The sequence below is a fragment of the Empidonax traillii genome, unplaced genomic scaffold (genome assembly GCF_003031625.1).
Source record: "Empidonax traillii isolate 1590-97213 ecotype Southwest subspecies unplaced genomic scaffold, ASM303162v1 scaffold56:size2478089, whole genome shotgun sequence".
NCBI lineage: Eukaryota > Metazoa > Chordata > Aves > Passeriformes > Tyrannidae > Empidonax > Empidonax traillii.
The window spans coordinates 1,907,399-1,922,397 of NW_020955249.1; the positions used below are offsets into that span (position 1 = coordinate 1,907,399).

The 14,999-nt window shown below is 47.0% G+C and overlaps 1 protein-coding gene across 9 annotated transcripts in view; it reads left to right on the forward strand.

Moving 5' to 3' along the window:
• SLC8A3 (solute carrier family 8 member A3) overlaps positions 1-14,999 on the forward strand; it is a 122,621-nt gene that overhangs the window by 73,222 nt on the left and 34,400 nt on the right. For 4 of the 9 annotated variants that reach the window (XM_027879687.1, XM_027879689.1, XM_027879691.1 and 1 more), the window contains one exon: positions 14,893-14,999. The exons of 4 other annotated variants lie outside the window; for them this stretch is intronic. In XM_027879687.1, the coding sequence (XP_027735488.1) occupies positions 14,893-14,999 (107 nt within the window). Of the gene's footprint in view, positions 1-14,892 lie in introns of those variants that run through there. One more of the 9 variants, XM_027879693.1, reaches the window with a different exon arrangement.

Here is a 14,999-nt window from a genome sequence, read left to right on the forward strand (position 1 = left end):
TCTTGGCTCAAAACATGGGGCTGCTCTCTCTCTCTCTCTCTCAGCACTGAATCTCAGCAGTACTAAATGTTCCAAAGATCAGATTTTTATCCTGAATTACACCTGGGCAATCTTTCAGTCTTCAGTGGGTCTCACAGATGGCCAAGAGAGCCTTGTTTAGCCTGCAAAACTGTTACTACTTGTGCTGAGGCATGAGAAGGAAGGAGTCCAGCTTGACTGTAAGTGAATAACTCTTGCCTCTAATAAAAGTCATATCTTTTGTTGGAGGCTGTGAAAATTTGATCTGGAGCAGTTGGGCTAAAATTAAATAGAACCTCATGCTGCTATCCTGTACAGTCACACTCTGTCAGAGCGGAGTCATATGTGAAGCTCCAAGGGCTAGTAGGGACTGTTACTATCATTGCTTTTTAAAGAGATGGTAATATCATTAGAAGCTGGTTTTGTCCTTTTTCCAGTCACAGCTCTCCAAATGCCTGCTTCTGCAGGAGGCACCAACCGGTAAATAAACATTTTAAATGAACAAACAAGAAAGAAAACAAAAACAAGGGTGAAAAACAAAAAAAACCCAAACCAAAAACCAAACCCAAACCAAAAAAAAAAACACCAACACCCCCCAAAAGCCAAACCACCAAACACAGGATTATTTCTAATTTGCTGGAAATGGGATGTGACCTGATTCTCTGTAGGCAAGTATGCCTGACAGAGCCAGCTTTTGCAGCTGCAGGCTGTCTCTGCTGTAGACCATCTCTAAGTCCTTCATGGGGAGTTATTTCCAGCTTCAAGGCTGGCTCCACAGACCTTTCTCAACACTAGAATAATGAAAAAATCAGTGCCTATGGTTTGCAGGGGTTCACAGACTCTCCCCTACAGTTGTAGGAAATGCAATTCACCTTCAGTTTTGCTATGAGATTAGGGCAAGTGATGTTTTGCCCAGGCAGCCTTATTTCTCCTGGTTCAGTGTCATGATCATGAGTCTTGCACAGGTCAAATGAAAGGAAAGTAGGCTTTTCAGACTACTTCAGAAAGCCCTACATGACTTCCTCTAACTCATGCTCAGGGCCTGGCTGTGGGTTCAAAAACCCAAGCTGTGAGCTCCTGCTTGGCAGCGCCCACCGATCCAGGAGGGCACACATAGGTACCTGGAGGGCCCAGGGCACTCCTCTTTGGGCACTTGCAGCCTCTGTGCGCCAGCGATGCTGCTGCAGATGGGTCACCGGACAGAAATAGGCTGCTGTGCTGCAGCTCAGAGCCAATGCTGCGCCACTTTGGCAGCAGCCCCGGGTGTGAGGAGTGTGCCCTGGAAGCAGGGAGGCCGGGTGCATGCCCAGGGAGCAGCCGGGCAGTGGGGGCTCTGTCTTGAGTATTTCATTCCTGTCTGCTCCAGCTGATTGCTGCCAATGAAACCAAGCAAGGCTTTGATATCCTCTGTGCTTCAGCTCTGCCTCTGGGGAGCAAAGACAAATGCAGTCTACCCACAGGTGAGAGGCCAGGGAAGAGCTTCAGATCAATGAGGTGCATGTTCAGATCCAATCTGTGAGTGATCAGCATCAGTTTGCAGGGCTCTTAACATATAGAGTTTATTTCTCAATATGCAATTTACTCCACCGCCTTTCTAAGGTGGCAAAGGAAGCATGGGGCAATGTGATGGCATGGAGCAAGGGACAACGTTTGAAAACTAGGATAAGCCACTGATAAACATAGACAGACACCCTGGTAAACAGACAGACAGAGCAGAAGGCTCCCGCTCCTGACAGTCTCCCTGGCGTATAGCAGTTTCCTTGTAAGAGCACTGACACTCACTGCAGGGCACATGTGCAGCGAGCTGGAAGAAGGCAGGCTCTGGAGGAGAGAGGAAGCAATGCTCAGGCACCAATGGCATTGCAACTGAATTATGTTCTGGCTGGCCAGAGAGCTGGGATGGGACCTTCCTTCAGAAAAAGATCAAAATCAGCTCAAAAGAACTCAAGCACATATTTTTCTTTTTTCTTTTCAGAAGCTCTTTATCTTGGGACTTCAAGTCCTGAAAAGTTTTCCAAGTCCCATAGTGGGCATAACTCTTGATGGATTCAGGGAGTTACATTTTTAAGGTGAGAGGTCTAGGAGGGCAAAGAGGGAGGCCATTAAACAGCACCCCAAGGGATTGAGGTTTTAGCCTTCAGAGCAGATGTGTCATGTTGCTAAACCCCTGAAGATACATTTATTGATGCTGGGTGAAGGGTGCTGCACCTGCCACCAAACTGAGTGTCACACCAGGGCTCAGAGAATGATAGTTTTTTCTTATCAGTTGAAGTTCTAACCAGATGGAGAGAAGTGTGTGAGACCAGCCTGCAAAGAGAGATTGATACATGCCAGGGGGCATCTGGACTGTGGCTTGTGCTTTGCCAGGACAGGTCAAGTCATACAGTTTTCAGTGGTGCAATCAAAACTTGGAAGGGAGAAGACAGGCCATAATTCATTAAGTTCTGAGGTGTTGAGGGTGTTGTAATAGGAGGGCTTAGATAGCAAGAAGGGGAACAAGAGTTGAGGAGCATGTTGGAATGAGGGTAGGGCAAGCTTTTAGGATGAGTAAAGGGCCTTGGGAGGCATATAGCAGCCCATCTCTTTGGGAATTAAAGCTGGGTCATTAAGCAAGGCTTGAAGGTTGCCCTGCTCCCAAGGCATGAGCTCCTTGAAACTAAGAAAATGGCCCTGTTTGGTTTTTCCAGGGTGTTTTTATTCTATATGAAATAGAAATATAACAGCCCCAAAGAGCAAAATGAAATGGTGTAAACTGAGTATCCTCTGTCCTGTTTTCAGTGCTACAGAAGAGAAGTGTGAGTACGATCAAATACACAGGACCTTGTATAATGATGCAGTATCTTGGCTCTGTGGAAACGGTTGGATATGCAACTTTGATGTTGCTGTGGCAATTTGGTGTGCTGTCCCTTATCTCGGTCACAAGAAGCCTATGACCAGAGCCAAAGCACCCCAGCTCCAGCTCCTTTTGTTCCTATATAATAATTGTATCTGCGGTGTGCAGAGCAGGCTCGTTTCAGGCTGGCAGCTGCACAGCGTTGTTTGCAGCTCATTAATTTCCTACGGATTGCTGCCTTGCTGCTTTGGATGTAGTGCAACTCCAGTGGCTGGGCTGAGTGCTGTCCTGCAGAGCTAAAAGCACTGTCTGCTTGGGTTTGTGGGAAGAGCAGAGCGAGGTAGGGGGCAGAGGGACTTATGAGGCGGGTATCCAGAGACATTTGTGATGAGAAAATTGGTTTCACTCCCCAACCTTTTTTATGTGCTTTGAGCACTGAAATCTGTCATTTCAGTCATGTGCAGGAGCCAGAAAGGAGTGGGGTGTTCCCATGCTGGGAACTGGGGGGACTGTCCTGACCCTTCTTGAAAAGCCAAATTACATTGCCAGTGTTGTCCCAATACAGGTTCTTTCACTCATGTGCAAGAGTCGAGGTATTTGATTAATTTACGGTTCTGCACAGAAAGGGGTGGTGGGTGGCAAATCCACAAAGCCAGCACAAGGACTGTCAAAACATTTCACTATTTATACATTTTAGCAAACAAATGCATTAATATTCATTGGTTACAAGTTGCATAGTTCTCTTATTAATTACTATTCTGTTGGTTACATGATTCCATTGCTTCTTATGCTAGTTAGTCTGTATGCTCAGTCTTGCTCCTCATTTGGTTTGGTGAGTTTCTTGGGTCAGTGGTCTGTGAGTTGGTGGTTGCCATCTCCCCCTGCTGGAATTACCTTTTACCCAGTCAGAGCCGATTTCTGCACAGCTGCTGAGTTGGCTTAATTAGTTTCTTCCTTATCTTGGGATTTCTGCCAAATGTCCTTGTGGCCTGTAAATTCTGCATTCTTTGTGTTCACTATCAGTGGTGCATCCTTCTCCCCAAGCTTTGTTAACCTCCCCCTAGGTCTGAGGTCACTGAAGCATGTCAAGTCCTAAACTTTAACAGGACAATTCTATTGACAAGTATTATATCTAGCGGCTGGACATCACAGTGCAGTTAAGTCCTGAGTCCTGAGCAGCCATGTTAGGAGGAGCCCTTGGTCTCCACCTATGTTGTCTCTGCTGGTAAGAGCAATGTTGTGGGCAGTAAGTGTGAATCTGTGTATCTGTCAGTACCTGCAGCTGATGGCAGTCCAGGCGATGTGGATGTGGATGTGGCTGGCATGGGGGTGATTAAGAACCTCCTGTAATCCCTGTCTGTAATCCACCTTCACTTCCACCACAGCCTGGCTCCTATGGCACTAAGATCAGCAAGCTGATATCTCCATGGCCATCAGCATTCCCTCCTCTGCTGTGTTGCTTGTCCCCAGTGAGCCGGCATGCCCCTGCCCATGCTGCTGGGGAACCAGCCTCAGCTCCCTGTCTGCCTTCACTGTCAGCAGCAGAGAGAAAGCCACCCCAGATGGCAGGAGCTGGCTGATTACAGAGTCAGCATGAACTTGTGAAGCAGCATGGCAGCAGCAGAACATGCAGGGAGCTCCCACAGGGCTGCTTTTGGCACCCAGGCAGCAGTGGCTGGCATGTCTCTGCTGGGAAGCCGTACAACTACAACAGTGGTTTGGTTTTCGGCACCCCATGTCAGAAGGCTTTTGCAAATTCATTGAGAGTCCAGAGAACTGAATTTTGAAGCTATGTAGAGTTCAGCTGAGCTAGTGAGTGACACTTGGCCCTCCAGACCTGTGCCCAGAGAGGAGAACATGGGTGGTAGTCCTCTGGATGTCGTAGGGTGGATTAACTGATGTTGCAGGTGACTATCAGCACTCACAGGAGTGATGAGCTGAGCAGGGATTGGTGCTCAGCACACACTCCGGTGCAGCAAGCTCAGGTCAGTGGGGCCACGCTCTCCCAAAGGAGCAGTGCTTGAAGGCCAGCCACTTGTGTCTCTTCAAACCTGCCGTGACAAAGACTGAGTGATGCGTGGCAGGGCCATGCCATCAGGCAGTGCCAGAGGCTCATTTCGGCTAACAAGCTCCAGCAGTTTTTGCCCTGGGAGGAATTTAAAGCCTTTTCAGGCTGGTGAGGGTTGTTTTGAATCTGGCATTTCTCATTCCTCAACTTCCTCTCCCCCTCTGTCCCCACCTTCTTGTCCTCGCCAGCATCTCCATGGCAACCCTGTTGCTGAAGAATAGAGAAGACATCTAAATATAGCTTCCAAATCTACATGCCTTCAGCAAAAAGTCTAAAAACAGGGGCGACAACTTGAAGCACTGGTTTGCCAATATCAGCCAGTGATGAGTGTCTTGCAGGTGGGATTCAGGAGCAAGGTGGTGGGACAAGGGATCACTTCCAGCGGAATGCCAGTTTCATATTTGCTCAGGATATCTCAAAAGGCTTCCTTCCTTCCTTTCTTCCACGACCCTCCCCTCCCCTCTTCTCCCTTTCCCTCCCCTTCCTTCCCTTCCTTGTTGTGGCTGAAGTTTTCCTCCTTTTAAAATTCCTTTCTGAGAGAAAAAGAGTAGAATCTTCTCAGTGAAGTTGTTCTCCTGGGAACCTGCCCAAGGTAGGGAGGAGAGAAATGTCTACGCCCAGGGCTCTGGCAATGCTTTGCACCTACACCAGGCTGATACCCACCTGAACTGTCTGGTTTCATGGGCTGCCAAGTTGAATTATTGCTTGTACAAGACATGTACTTACTGTACAGACCTCAACAAATAGCTCCACAGGCTGTTTAAATTTTGTCTGTTCTCCCCTGGCCCTGAAGCATCAAGTCTCATAGGTTCAGCAAGAAAAAGCTGACTTGCAGCAGGCCAGGCAAGGGCCCCTGTGTGTCTGTACACACAGCTTCAGTATTTGGACCCAATAGTCTGAAAGGTGATTCACAGATCAGCATAGATTTCTTTTTTTTTTTTTTTTTTTGTTCCCCCCCCATGAGAAGAATTTAAACAAAGATTATAGCTGAACCTGGGGGTTGGTCGCTTTTCCCAGAGAGCTATCAGTAAGACAAGAGGGCATGGTCTCAAGCTCTACCAGGGGAGATTTAGGTTAGATGTTAGGAAGAAATTCTTTACAGAGAGGGTAATCAGGCATTGGAATGGGCTGCCCAGGGAGGTGGTGGATTCTCCGTCTCTGGAGGTATTTAAGAAGACACTGTATGTGGCAGTTTGTGCCATAATCTAGTAACTGTGGTGGCAGTGGATCAAGGGTTGAACTTGATGATCTCAGAGGTCCTTTCCAACCCATCTGATTCCATGATTCTATGTTCAATAGAGAAAGAAATAGCTTTATTAAGCTGAATAAAGAAAAAAAAGACCTGTGGAGCAGGGCTATTATGCTTGTACAACCCAACTTAAATAGCTCATGGATCAGCAATATGGACTCAGATGAGAGAAGGGGGGTTTAACAAACGGTGGGGTTTGCCCTTTTTGCAGAAATTCTTAACAAATTGTGACATCTTTCCATGAAGAACCCTGTATACTAGAGCATTTTATCATGTTTGAACAATGTGAAATGTAGAGTGCTTTGGAAATCTCGTCTTACAGGGCTAACTGCATTATGGAACCTCCTGAAGCATTTTTTGGTGCTTCCCTACCATGCTTTTTCCAGCTCTTCAGGGCTTCCAGCTTGAGTGTGAGACATTTACCATTCCCTAGCTTTGGTGCTGATTGCCATGCCTGATGCATAGATATACCACATGTCTTGAGTTGCTCTGAATAACATATCAGATACTTAAGGATTTTTTTGCAAGGCATGAAAATGCTTAATGGGCTCACTTGCAACTTAGCAGCTCTGATTTCTCATTGCTGGTGCAGTTATTTGCACTGGTACAAAGTAGGTGCGAAACACTGTCATGTGAAGTTGGCAGCATTTCGTATCTCTTTGCAGTGTTGGGTGGCAGTGGGAAGTGAGGGCTGGGCTGCTGTGCAGGAGACAGGCACAACTGAAAAATGAAGACGACCAGAAACACAAAGTGACCCCTTTAGTGTTGTTATCCGGGATGGAGGAACCGTAACAGTTAGGCATTTTATTTTTTTTTTTTTTTTTTTGGATTTATCTTTTTACCAGCTTTCACTATAAATCTTTTACTGGTAACACTTTTTCTAATACAAATAGAGACTTAAAAAAAAACTAGGGATTTTGGTCCTGACTATGTCCCTTTAATTATCATGTGTCAGCTACTGAAGCATTTTTAATAGTTCTTATGGAAACATGAGCCAGTTTACTAATTAGCCAATAATACACAAAGAATACACAAAAAGAAGATGTCTACCTGAGTCAATATTTCCTCCTTTATCCCTTACGGGGATCTGGAGTGATGGGAACAAAGTACACTGCTAACAGCCAGCCGGGCAGAGCCCTTGAGCTCCTGGTGGTCCTGCACAGAGTCCCACAGTCCTGGGGAAATGGGCATGACGGGGTACACAGGATTTTGCATTGGGGTCGTTGTCTACACTTTGGAGTACAGACACTTCTTGTGTCTGTACAGACACTTCAGTGGACCTTTTCCCTCCTCCCTGTGACCTTCTGTAGCAGAGCTGGATGTGTCTGTCCCTGGCCCTCTCAGGAATGGAGCAGAGGTCCCTCGTGTGCTCCATGTGTGGCTGGGATAGGGGCTTGCAGAAGGTCACCTTGACTCTAGGCCACCTGGGCCAGTCCCAGACCCTGCCTTTGTGTCAGGGACAGCAGTGGCACAGGGAGCCACTCCAGGGGGTAGTGCAAAATTCTTCCTGCTCCCACCTCATCAGTCTGGGTGGACTTTCTAGGGTTAAGGAGTTGAAATACGGGGAAAGATTGTCCAGAAAACCATCTTTCCCATGTAGCTTTCAGAAAGTAGTTGGGCAAACACCTACCTGTCAGGAACGCCTTGGTGGGAATGGCTCTGCCCAGGGTGATAGGAGTTGCTTGCCAGTCTATTTTCTGAGGTTCCCTAATGACATAATGGAACTTTAGCAAGGGAGAGGAGATGCCCTACAGAAGTGCACAGCTCCGTTTAAATGGGAACCACATCAGATGAAGCAAAGCAAGTTGATAGTCATATGAATAAGTGATGCTTCCAGCACCTCTTCAATCTCTCTTTGCTCTCTTCCCTCACCTTTCTGGCTGCATCACTGTAGCATCTTCCACATGAGGAGTTCAAAGGAGGTAGGGACTGTTCCCTATCAAGTCCCTGTGAGAAATATGGATCACAGGCACTGCATGGATACGGAAGTATCCACTGATTTGGAAGTATCAACTGACTTGTTTGTATGTTTTCAGGGTGTCAGGAGAAATACATAGGTCATATGGTGATTGGCACTGCAAAGAACCTTATTTTAATGATTAGATGATAGTTATCTGATGATAAGTTATCAGTTGATTTTAATTATAAGATAACTAGTTACCAACTGGTTATCCCATGAGCTAACTTGAAGACAAAAGAGAAAAAAACCTAAGTTTCTGAGGATGGCTTCTGTCTGTTCTACTTTATAGCTGACTGGCCTGGTAGTGAGACTGTTGGGCTGTCCCCCAGGTTCTTGCTATAGAAAGTGGGATAACTCTTGCACAGCTGCTCTTCCAAGGTCCTCATGAGCGACACAGCCAGTTCCTGGAAACTGGCCCACAATGGCTTGTCTCCAGCTTCTGTACTAGCACCATTTCTTCTGTAACTCAAACATCAGCAGCTTGCGCATCAATGATCTGCTCAAAACTGTTTTCTGACAGTTCATCTATCCTGTTGACATCTGCTTAGTTAATTGGTACCAGCATCTAATATGACCTTAAAAGACACCTTCAATTCTGACCTTTCCACTAGAACAAACTGGGACCATTGCCAGTGGCTGCAGCTGGATGCTTGAAAACCTGTTCCCCCTTCCATAATCCCCATGGGAGCCAAAAAAATCTTTCATGAACATGAGCTTGAGCCCAACCTGCAACCTACCTGTCGTGGTCATAGTCTGGGTAGGTTCCTGAATTATCATGATTTCCTGTTGAAATTAAGATGACTCAGCACCTCCTATCTTTGTCTGTGCTGTGCTACAGCATAATTCTTTGCTTCAGAATAGCTCAGGTTGTTACTCTGGGTTACTTGATGCGCAGCTCCATGTGACAGTGTGCATCAAATCAGGGCTTCTCTTGCTGGCTTCTTCACCTTTCCTGTGAGCACTGTCACTTTGCTCTGTTAAATATCCACCTCTCAGTGAACTGGGCAAAGACAGTTAATTCCCTCTGGTTTGCCTCAAATGCATAGCATCGCCAGCCGGTCAAGGGAGATGATTGTCCCACTTTACTCTGCACTAGTGCAGCCTCACCTTGAATAGTCTGCAGCTCAGGCATCACAATGCAAAAAAGACATTAGGCTATTAGAGACCATACAAAGGAAGGCCACGAGGATGGTGAAGGGCCTGGAGGAGAAGCTGTATGGGGAGCGGCTGAGGTCACTTGTTCTGTTCGGCCTCAAGAAGAGGAGACTGAGGGAGGACTTCACTGCAGTCTACAACTTCCTTGTGAAGGGAGGCAGAGGGACAAGTACCTCTTCAAGTATCTCTTCACTATCATATCCAGTGACAGGACTTGAGGAAACAGCATGAAACTGAGCTGGGGGAGGTTTAGGTTGGATATCGGGAAAAAGTTTTTCACTCAGAGGGGGGTTGGGCACTGGAACAGGCTCCCTAGGGGAGTGGTCACAGCAGCAAGCCTGTCTGAGTTCAAAAAGGATTTGGGCAATGCTGTCAGGCACATGGTATGATTCTTGGGGTGTCCTGTGCAGGGCCAGGAGTTAGACTTGATGATCCTGTGGATCCCTTCCAAGTCAGCATATTCTGTGATTCTGTGACTTCTCTATGAGGTCTTCTACCAGAGTGAATAGGTCCTATCTGTAGCTTTGCACTGAAACCCCAACCTAGTGCAGAGCTCTGGGGAAGAGTCAGACTAGTTTGAACTTCATGCTGCAGGGACATGAATCCACAGCAAATCAGATGAGGATGTGAGTATATCAAGATGTGTCAACAACACAGTGGCTTGACTCAAGGTGTATCACTAATGATTCACATTAATGAGTCACTGAAGATCTCCTGGTACATCTCACTGCCCCAGGGATGTTTACCTTGCTGCCCTGGCTGCTTTTCATTCTGGCTAACAGCATCCCACCAGGGACTGTAAATTCTGCACATGCACAGCCCTGCCTGTTTCTGTGGTATACACTATGTGACGTCTCCTGACTTGCACTGTTTTTAGAACTGAGCTTTATTTCACATTCCAAAGTCACACGGACACACACAGACATATCCTCTTAACCTCCTCAGCAATAATTCCTGCAAATGAGAGTGTCCACACAGAGAAATACTCAATATTTTCTAGCACATTAATCAAATAACCATCCAGTTGTTGCCTTGTGTGTTGGAAGTGGACATGTTGTCAAATAAAATGATTTTATATATTATCCTCTGTACATCCCAGATGGGGAATTTAGCAACATCTTGTGCACAGAGTCCTTTAGGAGAAGATCGATGTCTATTCATTTCATCTTCTGTTGCTTACTCAGGAAAATCTTATTCTTAATGTTGCTCCCCAGAGGAGCTTTTCCATCGCTAACTTTTAAAACCAGTGGTTGTTTCTAAGTGCACATTGAAAGGAGAGCCTGGACTGCCATCATCTGAGGGCTCTTGGTGGCAGCTTGCAATGACCTCAGAGAAAAAGAAGGAAGCAAGTAGCTATCCTGACCTCTGTATGGCCAGGTTTTCCCCAGGAATGCTGGCTTTTGACTTGTCTGCCTGAGTCACAGCCCAAATTGAAAGCATTGTTCAGTCTGCTGAAAACGCCACCAAGGCCTGAATTAAAGAGCTCTTCATCATGCAGGGGTTGAGATTGGACTGTGCTGTGGCTTGGTGCTGGTGGTGGGGCTTTGTGTTTACAGAATGGCTCCTTACTGCCAGGAAAGACTTTTGGATGGTCTCTGTTGTTCTCTGCTTTTGAGCTCTCTGAGGCATGTCTTGGCCACAATCAAGCTGCCAGGGAGAGAGGGGAAGGCTGGAAAGTGTCCTCCTTTCCTCATGTAAAACAGCCAAAGGCTGGGAATGAAAGCTGCTCAGCTGAGCAAGGTAGGCTTCAGTCTCCTTGCTTCCCATTGTGGTGAGCATGCCCATCAGGGCTACTGCACTGTCAGCCCCTCTCGTGCCCGCCTCTGCCTCCATTAATTTCAAAAAGCTGTCATGATGTTCTCCCAGCAAAATATTCCTAAGCCTCCTGCTCCCGCACATTCTCTGCCTCTCGGTGTCCTTCTGTCACATCTCTCACATTAACGTGATGTCTTCCCAGGGCAGTGTAACACTCCAGCCCTTCTCTCCATCTCTTTCCTCCACTCTTCATGCCTTCCGAGGAGGCAGCTCAGTGTTGCTGCAGGTAAGAGATGAGATTGTGCGGGAGCAATCTGTGTTTTGGCCTCCAGACAGTTTATGACAGCTCAGGACGCAGCTGTAGTTACAGTTGCTTTAATAGCCCTGGAGAGGAACAAGATGCTCGCAGTGGGTAGGAAAGCTACAGAGCCTGGGAAAGGGCAGCCCTCACTAGCCACATAGGGCTGCGAGGGGTGGCCTGATGGGCTCCATAACCCCCCTCCGTCAGCACTGACCTTTCTGTGGTGACAGTCATGGAGCAGCCAGCCAGCTGAGAGAAGGGTACTTCCCCTCAAGGGAGCAAGCCCAGCCCCGTGCCCCCATCTGTGCAGGCTGCAGAGTGGCCCGAGAGCAGGAATGCTGCTCTTCCCTCTGCCACAAAATCCCAGTGAAAGGTTAACCACTCTCCATTATGTGGTACTGCGTCTGTGAGCCCTCATCCACCTTTCCCTGGCACTGCACAGTCTTTGCCAACTTCTTCCCTGCTTCTTTCCTCCTTACACAGGAAGGTCTGGCAACATGCTGGCTCTAGAGCAAGAGTGGGCAGTTTGGCTCCTATCATCCCCATCCCACACCACCTGGGTCCCCAAGGCACATGGCCCACACCTCAGGACTCCTGCTCTGGGTCGTGAAAGCTTTAACACTGTGGAGTACCTGCTGAGCACTCACCATTTCTGAACAAAGCTGGAGGGGTTGGGCACCACCTCTTTTGGGGTGCAGTCAGATGGGGTGAAGGGGTGCCTGTGTCCATGCAGGGCACCTGGGCTTTGGTCTGTCACTTTGGTCTGTCCCTCCCCGGTTGTTTCAGAGCCGGGTAGAAGGTCCTTTTCTCCTTCATAGCTTGTAGCAAAAGAGGAAACCAGAAATTTACTGGATTGGTTACCAAATTCAGACTCTCTTTTTGGAAAAGTCACCTGAGGCTTGAGCGTGTGGTAATGGTCCAGACTGCAGCAGAGCTGACCTGGTCTAGGAGCCCAGAAGGTTTTTGTTCTTGTTTTCCTGACCTTAGCGGACCTGCTTTTGCAAATCCAGCATTTTACTATGTTATCCTTAACCCAGCATTTTTTCTTTCTCCTTCTTGACTGTTTTTTATTTTTTATTATTTTTACATTAAAAAGACTACTCTAAGGAAGTTTCACCACTGTGGAACCATTTAGTAGGCCATATAGAGCATATTGTACTTAACAAAATGTACACGTAGTGAATCATTATTTTGTCAGTCCACAGTTTGGACAGAAGGAAGGAAGAAGAGGAAGCAAAGAAGGAAGGTTGTCGTATGAAAACAAACTCAAATGGTATACATTAATTGTATAACATTGATTGCATAAAGCCTTAGAATAGCTTTGTCATGATACCTAAGGTGGCTCACAGGAAACATGGTCTGTGGGATTTTTTTCCGAATTTTTGTAGACAAGCAATACTGAGTATTTTGAAACTCCTAGAATGGAAAAACCATAAGCAATAGTACTTATGAATAGGATTTTTAAAAGCAGCCCACGTTCAGGAAGCACTAGCTGCTTTTGAAAATCCCACCTTCTATTTTGTAGTAATGAGCAAGGAAAAGATCAGAGCTATAAATCAAGCTATAAATCAGCAAATTGAACAAGCTGTGCAAAGTATCAGGGGCCCTGAAAACATCTGGTTCAAAAGGGAAATTCAACCTCTCCAACAAAATTGCAACAAAATCATCATGGTGAAGTCTTAGCAAAGTGGCAACATTTATACCAGAGATGGAGATGTACCATTTCAAATCCTACATCCTTCAGGGCTGGATTAGCAGAGACTGAAAGGGTCTAGAGAAGGGAAAGTGGGCTTGCTGGCATTGGTGCAGGGTATGGGTAGAGCAAGCATTGGCAAAAATAAGGATGATTTAACTTAGAAGAATTAGAGATGATTTGTCCTGCATATTCCTGCACTGATGGATGTTGCAGAGGTTGTATGCCATCATTTGAAAGACAAGGTTTGGGACCAAGAGTCAGCACAGGGAACAAGATTTCCACAGTCAGAGTGCAGGAGCAGTTCTAACTTGAGGGTCAAATTGTAGGATGACCAGTTAATTTTGTGATCATCAATAGGAATGCAAGCTGCAGGGATGACATGTGATCAGTTCTCCTATTCTCTGTTGTGAAATGGTGATTTTTCAGGAGGCTGCTGGCAGTGGCAGCATCTCCAGGATGCAGGGATTCTCTGAAGTGCTGTGGAATCAAAGATGCTGGGTATATTTAATGCCAAGGGCTACAGGCTGAGGCATATAGAGATTTGAAGCTTGGGGCTATTTTTCCAGAGTCTATGATTGTAAGTCCTGCTTTTCTCCTCCAGTCAAGACTGATTGTGCACAGTATGACTTGGGGCTGATCTGATTGTTGAGAATGAACAGGAAGGAAGGGGAGGGTATAGCCACAGGGCTATATGTGGATACATGCGTAGGAAGCAGGTGGTCATTCACTTGTAGGAAGGGCAACTGGCCTGGTGGCTCTTGAGGCAGTTGTTTTGGGGTAAGGACAATGCTTTTTATGTGGAACTGACTTTTGGTTTAATGAATGCAGTTCCAGCTTGGGGCTGGGGCCAACCGCAAGTTCGGGAGCCTCAAGATGACAAGTATGTGCCCATTCAGAGCATGCGCAGACAATGTTGTATTTAAGAGGATGTGAGATGAGCTCGGAATCAAAGTACCAGTCTCTTCAGTCACGAGTGTGGGATGGAACTGAATGAAGCCTTGCAGCCACTGGAAAAGTGAGGGGAGCACAGAGGTCACTTTGAGGCTGCAACAGTCCTGACTGTAAGGAGGCAGGGAACCTTTGAGTCACTTTCCTTGTTCTCTTTGGGTCTGAAAGCTGCGGGACAGTAACCTCTGCATAAGGCCTGTATTTGTTGTGGAGGAAACCATGGCACAGTGAGCTCTTCTTTTCCTACAAAATGCTTTGAGAACTTGTAAGAAATTTGCCAAAGGAGAGACATAGGATGTCCTGCTCAGCTGCTCCAGCAGCCAGCACCTCTGAGAGCAGGCCCATGAAGCTGTCCCTTCAGCAGCTGAGGAACTTGCATCACCTAGAGCTCCCAGTGACATTAATTACATCAGAGCAGCAGGTTGCAGGGTTCCCCATGACCTGTGGGGCCAGCAGGCATCCGTCAGGCCAGGGGGTGTTGCTGGCAGGGAGGCAGCAGTGTGGTGCCTGTGGGGTGTATGAGCTTGTGTGGCTGCTGTTGCCCATGTGTGTGTGTGTGGGGAGGATGGGGGAGTAGCAGGGTGAGGGAAGCCTGCTTCTCTGCTGGCCATCAGACCTACTGCCCACAAGCTGAACCCTGAGCCGGTTTGCTGGGGGATCAGAGCTGGTTTTGTCTAACTTCACTCTGCACAGTGTGGCTTGCCATCCTGCCTTTGGGTTAAACAGAAAATTGGCCAGTGTTACTGGCAGGAGTGTGGGTTTAGCCTTTCTTAAGGACCTAGTTGAACTTGTTCTGTGGGTGAGAAAACTTTGACTCTCTAATGTACCCATTTAACTCCTTCCTTCCTCCACTTTTGCTTCTCTGTTCCCCTCTCCCCTTTATGACCCTTATTATTTTTCCATCCACAGCAAAACAGTTCACATCAAGGTAATTGATGATGAGGAGTATGAAAAAACCAAGAATTTCTTCATTGAGCTGATGAGCCCCCGCATGGTGGATATGAGTTTACAGAAAG